General features: G+C 33.5%; 1 protein-coding gene across 1 annotated transcript; it reads right to left on the reverse strand.

Moving 5' to 3' along the window:
* Positions 1 to 285: 285 nt before the first annotated feature.
* Positions 286 to 4,153, reverse strand: LOC134696352 (uncharacterized). Its single transcript, XM_063558081.1, has 2 exons — positions 4,102 to 4,153; positions 286 to 3,492 (listed from the first exon to the last, which is right to left on the reverse strand). Exon 2 carries the CDS (start codon positions 3,354 to 3,356, stop codon positions 294 to 296), a length of 3,063 nt encoding a protein of 1,020 aa, XP_063414151.1. The 5' UTR covers positions 3,357 to 3,492; positions 4,102 to 4,153; the 3' UTR covers positions 286 to 293.
* Between the last annotated feature and the right edge of the window lie 2,040 nt (positions 4,154 to 6,193).

Raw genomic sequence — 6,193 nt, forward strand, 5'->3', positions numbered from 1 at the left:
TTCGTCCACTAGAATATTATTTAGTTCTTTTTCCGTTTTTTTTTGTAGACCTTTGTTTGAACAAGTGGGATGCTGAAACTGATGTATGAACATTATTTCTTGATGATTTTTCATATTGTTGACAATAATTGTGTCTATAAAATAAAACTGGTAGCAGTCTTTGTTGTTTTTTAATATAGAATAAGAAACAATTGTTCGAATTAGCGTTGCGAGTGAGACTATGTTATGTATAATACTAATAGTTGTATATAATTACTATATTATTATATACCATAAACGATATCCTTAGAATATTAAAGGTCATCATGATATTTCTGATATGAAGGAAGAAAGTATTCTTCTGGATTATTAAATTTGATGCCAACATTATTAGCAAACATTTTATCTGAATCTGGACTTCCTTCTTGACCATTTGCGTCACCAACATATACTGCATCGAACTTTTCAATTGAACTGAATTGGTTTAAAGAACGTCTGTAATATTCCCACATTCCAACATCCGGTTTTCGGTATTTGTTATCTTGTGTAGCAGCTAAAGCATACATTGGTACTCCAATCTTAGAAATTATGTTCTCTATTTTTGTCATCCATTCTTCTTTATTTTGCAAACCTAACCCAATTTCTTTCTGGTTACTCATAATAACATTGTTGATACCCTCGATTCGATTCTTGAACAGTCGATCGGTTATTTCAGGAAACTTTAACTCCCAGTCATTTTTATCTATAGGGAAGTCGTTTCCAGATTTCGTTGTAATCAGAGTTCCGTCTAAATCAAATGCTGCAAGATTCAAACTAGATTTGAGGCCTTTGGATTCGTAATATAAAAGTCCATCCGTTTTTTCTGTCCACCATCCACTCAGACGGTTCAGCGGAGGGTATTGTCGTGATCGTCTAGTTCCATCAGCAGAATACACATCTTCAAGTAAGTATCCGGCAAGTTCATGATACCAATCTATTCCGGGATTACTTTTTAATGATCCAGTTCGTACATAAAAAGATGATTTTCCATAGTTTGTAGACACAATTTTCTTTGTTGAAACATAGTTTTTAAGTGGTAAATTTAGTTCTGGTTCCGAAAAAATCAGTTCTCTAGCATCGTTGTTCATATATTTTAGAATTGAACATATTTCCTCCTCACAATTAAGTTTAAAACATTTTTTGGAACCAGGATTATTTCCTTTATCTCCGTTATAATAACCAACAGATTTCCACAGATCATTAGGATTCACATTTTCAAATGCCCTACACCATACTATAAAAACATAAGATGATTCTTTATGATTTGGTTCAGATTCTACATTAATAGAGGGAGTTTCTTCACGGTTAAACTTTGGGAAGCCTTCTGTAGAACATTTATTATAGTCAATATTCAAGTTAAGTGTTACTTCAATGACTTTATCTGCAATATCCCTTACATTCGAATAATCATTGCAAACAAGTGACCACCGGTAAATAATAGCAGAAGTTGACTTTCCCGTTGATATCCATTCGCTCAAGACTTTAGTGTCTTTACAGGTCGTGTATGATTGGACAGCACTAATATCCGGGTCATCCAGTTTAGTCGATTCAACTTGAATTGATAAGTCTTGACGTATCGCAACTTTAACGTACTTTAAATACTGAAATTTGAGCATATCCGCAAGTTTTTCACCCAATGCATAGAGGGTTGCAGCAGGGTTTCCATCGGTTTGTGTGGCAAACGCTGAAGCATCACATACTCTCAATTTAGACACTCCCCTCACTTGTAAAAATGCATCTGCACATTCAGGCATTTTACACGTACCTACAGGATGCAATGCTGAAACAAACATTCCCCTCATCCACGCATCAAGTTCTTCATCCGTATCAATTTCTTTACCTGGTGCAACTTCATCAACAATTAAAGAACGTAGCTCTTCTCGAACATCATCACCAAAAAACATTTCTCGTAACATTCTAATTTGGTCTTTGAATAGTTTGGACACTTGTTCGAACTCTTTTGTAGGTATACCATCTTCAGTGTATGTCCATCCATAATCCAATTTTGGTTTGTCGAAAATGTTGGCTGTTATAGCATTAATTGAGCCTCGGAATTCTGGCCACTGATCGATAATACGAATTATTCCTTCGTTTAAATCTTCTGAATCAACGGTATCATCTTCATCTCCAGAGAAACCATATTCCTTTAAATCACTTTGACCAGTTGTTGGAGCGGTACACAGTGATCCTGTTACGTCAAAACGTTTGGAATTTCCTATCACATATATCTGAATGTCAGACATATTTTGCACCGGCCGAGTTAAATTTGATCTCAAATGCAAAATCCATGAAAAAGAACCATTAATACTGGATAATGTTCTTGTATCATAAATTTTACCATCAATATTTACTGTTGGTATTTTACTGTCTGGACCAGTGCAACATAAATCATCTGAATCAGGTGAGAGCTTGAGTATATATGGAACGGAGATATGATCCCATAAATGCTGTCCAACGTGTTGATTGTCAGCGACTAAATCAACTTTAATCTTCTTCAAAAGTTTTTTGGGACCAATACCACTAACCTGAAGCAAATGAGGGGTATCAAAAGACCCTCCTCCAACAATAACCTCTTTCTGGGCGTAGAATGTTAAAATTTTCTCACTATCTTCATTCAAACATAGGACCCCTATTGCCTTTGTATTTTGAAACAAAATTTTCGTTACAGTTGTAGATGTAAAGACTTGAAGGTTATCTCGGTTCTGTCTTCGTTCATAATAACCAGAAAAACTGCTACCTCGAGCCGTCTGTGACGCTCGGTTATTCCGCGCCTCCGGTGTAGGAACAAAATTGTCTTTTCCAACTTTTTCCGTCCTCATTTTGAATTGTTGAAAAACACTACAGCTTATTCTATCTTCCAAATGACCGTTGTAGTTATGAGCATAACCACCCCATGGCATGCTGGTCTTTTGGCAAAGATATTTCATTTCCCTTGCAAATTTCTGGAATGCCTCCTCCATCTGTGTATTTACTTGCATTGCACCTCCTTTACCATGCCATTTCTTGCAATCTTCTTCTGATATCCCAGTAACATCTTTTGAGTCATAATAACAATAATGATCCTCCATCTTCTTATAATAATGGGTCAAATTGTCATGTTTCCATCCATCTGGCCACAAATCAAGAACAGCAGGACTAGCTCTTCTATTTATAGCTCCATAAACGCGAGATGTTCCACCACGACCACGAAATCTTGGGATATATATATTTCGTCCGTCGTTGTTAGTATTTTTATTATTTTCCATTGTCTTTAGAACAGGAGAAGTTATCCACATTGGATCATGAGGAGTAGTAAACTTGTAACTGTTGGTAAACCACCCATCCATTCTCGATTCCATAGGGCCACGTTCTAAAATGCAAACTTTCCAATATGGGACATCTGCTAATAAACTGCCCAGAGTTAAGCTGGCTGTTCCGGCCCCAATTATAACAAAATCACAAGTAATGGTGTCTGATTGAGTCTGATATGTGTTTCTAAAATAGAATAATATGAACCCTAACAAAATTATATATAGATAAATTTCGATAAAAATTTGATGTCAGTTGATTCATATAAATGATTAATTACATTGTCAATCGAAATAATGTAAAGATATAGATACCTCTGTTTTCTTGCTCTGTGACGGATATCATTTTTGAGTTGATTTAATTTTGAACCTTATCTATGTTTTCGTTTTTTGCAAACTACTTAGTAAAAAATATCCACAAACTATACGACTAATTTTAACCCGTACTCCCGGGAACAAAACTAATTGAAACATAAGAATACATACTAGTAACTGCTATATTTTAAACAAGTTTAACAACTACTATAAGGTTCACATGTATAAATTTGAAGGGACAAAAAAAAACAATAAACCACGGGGTCTCTTATTTTATTTTATACCGCGGTATCATATTTTTTTCGAATTGTCCTCCACTTAAAAAATCATGGTTTCGCCATTTCAAATATTTATATATTTGTGTGTGTTTGTTTGTGTGTGTGGGTGTGTTGGTGTGTGTGTGTGTGTGTGTGTGTGTGTGTGTATGTGAGTGTGTGACAACTGTTCTGAATACAAAATATACATGTTTTAACAGAAATACCTGCAAAAGATGACTAGTACTAATAGAATACATTCAGGTATCAAGAATTTCAAACCAGCCATTTTCCTAAAAATAGAAATAATCTTTCAACTAGGTCGATAGTGGTTTTTTATTAACCTGTTATGTCTGTTTTGTTCACACATCAGTGAAAAATATAATGGATTTGATGCGACTGTAATACATGTGAGAGGTTTAGAGCTAAAAAAAAACCAGGTTCAATCCACTATTTTCTACATTTGAAAATGCCTGTCCATTCGATCGATGTGTTTTATCATTTGATTTTGCCATTTGAGTAGAGACTTTTCGTTTTTCTTTGTCCTCGGAATTCAGAATTGTTGTGATTTTACTTTTTACATGTTTGAAATGTGAAAAAAAACTTTCATAAGAATATATAATCTCGTAATATGATTATCTTAAGCCATAACTAGACAAGAATGATATTATCTTAAATATATACAAAAAATAAACTTTAATGAAATCAAATGAAAAGCGTTGGATCTTATAAAAGGCTACACGTTTGTACTGACACGATCTGAAATTTCAGAAACATGAATATGACATGTATAACTAGAAAACAAAGTAATATTTGTTCAATATTTAAATAATTATGACAAGTACCTGATAATTTGTAGACAAAAAAGAATGTGAACCCCCCCTCCAGATTTTCAGTCCTGTTTTTATAATTATGTACATAAACATTGAATCACATTCCGGTTGTATGGGATGTACAAATCCGTTAAGAGATGCAAAAAACTTCAGTCGATGTACAATATTCATTATAGTTGTCAATATTATTTTCGGTGTTAATTCAAAAACAAATCATGTAAATTTTGAATTAAATTCCTGAAAGTCATTGTAAATGAAAATATCCATAACTTTCAATAGAGAGTATACGTAAAACTATGTTTATAATTATACATATAAAGTGTAACTGTTACGGGCTTTATCAAACGGATAAATTTTCTGCGTCCGAAGGGCTTCTCTGGAGTAACCTTCATCTTGATTTAAACCTAGACATCTTAAACCAAGAATGTGTAAGAAAAAACATATTTCCAATATTTCCAAATGAAAGACAAAATCAATTGTTGAAAACTACCCTTCTTCAAACAATCCTTTAGCCTGCGAATACTTAACTTATTAACTCAAAATCTAATCTACAAATAAAAAGTAAAAGGACAAATATGAAATAGTTTTTATTATTTTCTGGGAGCCAGCTAAAGCCCACCTCCGAGTGCGGAATTATCTCACTCCGTTGAAGACTCATTTGTAGTCATTTGCTATTTTCCGCCTTTTGATCTGTTTGTTGTTTCTTTGAAAAAATCCCCTTTTCCATGTTTAATTCTACCTAAACCAAAACAATCCTCTGTGTCTATAGTATCGATATGTTTATGATTTTTACATATAACTGTTTCTGATAGAAATGTTTGTGATCTCAAAGCATAAGTATTGAAACACTACGAATCGCTATTACTGTCAATATTTGATAAACAATCTTTATGAATATGCACTCATAATCTCTTATACGCGTTACTTCCTATTTAAATCTAAAACAACCGTAAGTAATAAATATATGACAGGTGCTAATGCTCGAAAAAAGTAAATGCTCAAAATTTTAAAACAATCTTGTCAATTTAAATGTCATTATTAATGTAAAAAAGTAAAATTTACTTATTTCAAAACAATATTGATAAACGCGAACACTGCAAAACACACACGAATAATTCCATGCATTAATAAGTTTGTTCTACCTGTGCTAACCTTGCTTGTTTGCGCTCTCATTTACTATATTCTTCCGATTTTATTTAAATTATTTATACGTACTAGTCATCGATGATTATTCGTACTCCCTTTTTAAATTGCATAACGTCGTATCGAATACGAATTGTATATCACGACGACACTGAATAACGCAATACGGGATAGTGCTGTGTTTTAAGGGCATATAATACAGTTACAGGGGAGGTAACGACGTTGCTAACGTAAATTGTTATTTTCGCGACGTCAAACTATGACTTATCGGGAAAAGATACAGTTTTCGACTGTTTTTTATCATTCAAACTTATCTTACTTGAAAACGAGTTCATGGACCCGT

The sequence above is a fragment of the Mytilus trossulus genome, chromosome 14 (genome assembly GCF_036588685.1).
Source record: "Mytilus trossulus isolate FHL-02 chromosome 14, PNRI_Mtr1.1.1.hap1, whole genome shotgun sequence".
In the NCBI taxonomy this organism is placed as follows: Eukaryota; Metazoa; Mollusca; class Bivalvia; order Mytilida; family Mytilidae; genus Mytilus; species Mytilus trossulus.

Excerpts from the sequence above, each read along its gene's own strand:
- LOC134696352 (XM_063558081.1), bottom strand. The coding sequence starts at position 3,356 with ATGGAATCGAGAATGGATGGGTGGTTTACCAACAGTTACAAGTTTACT.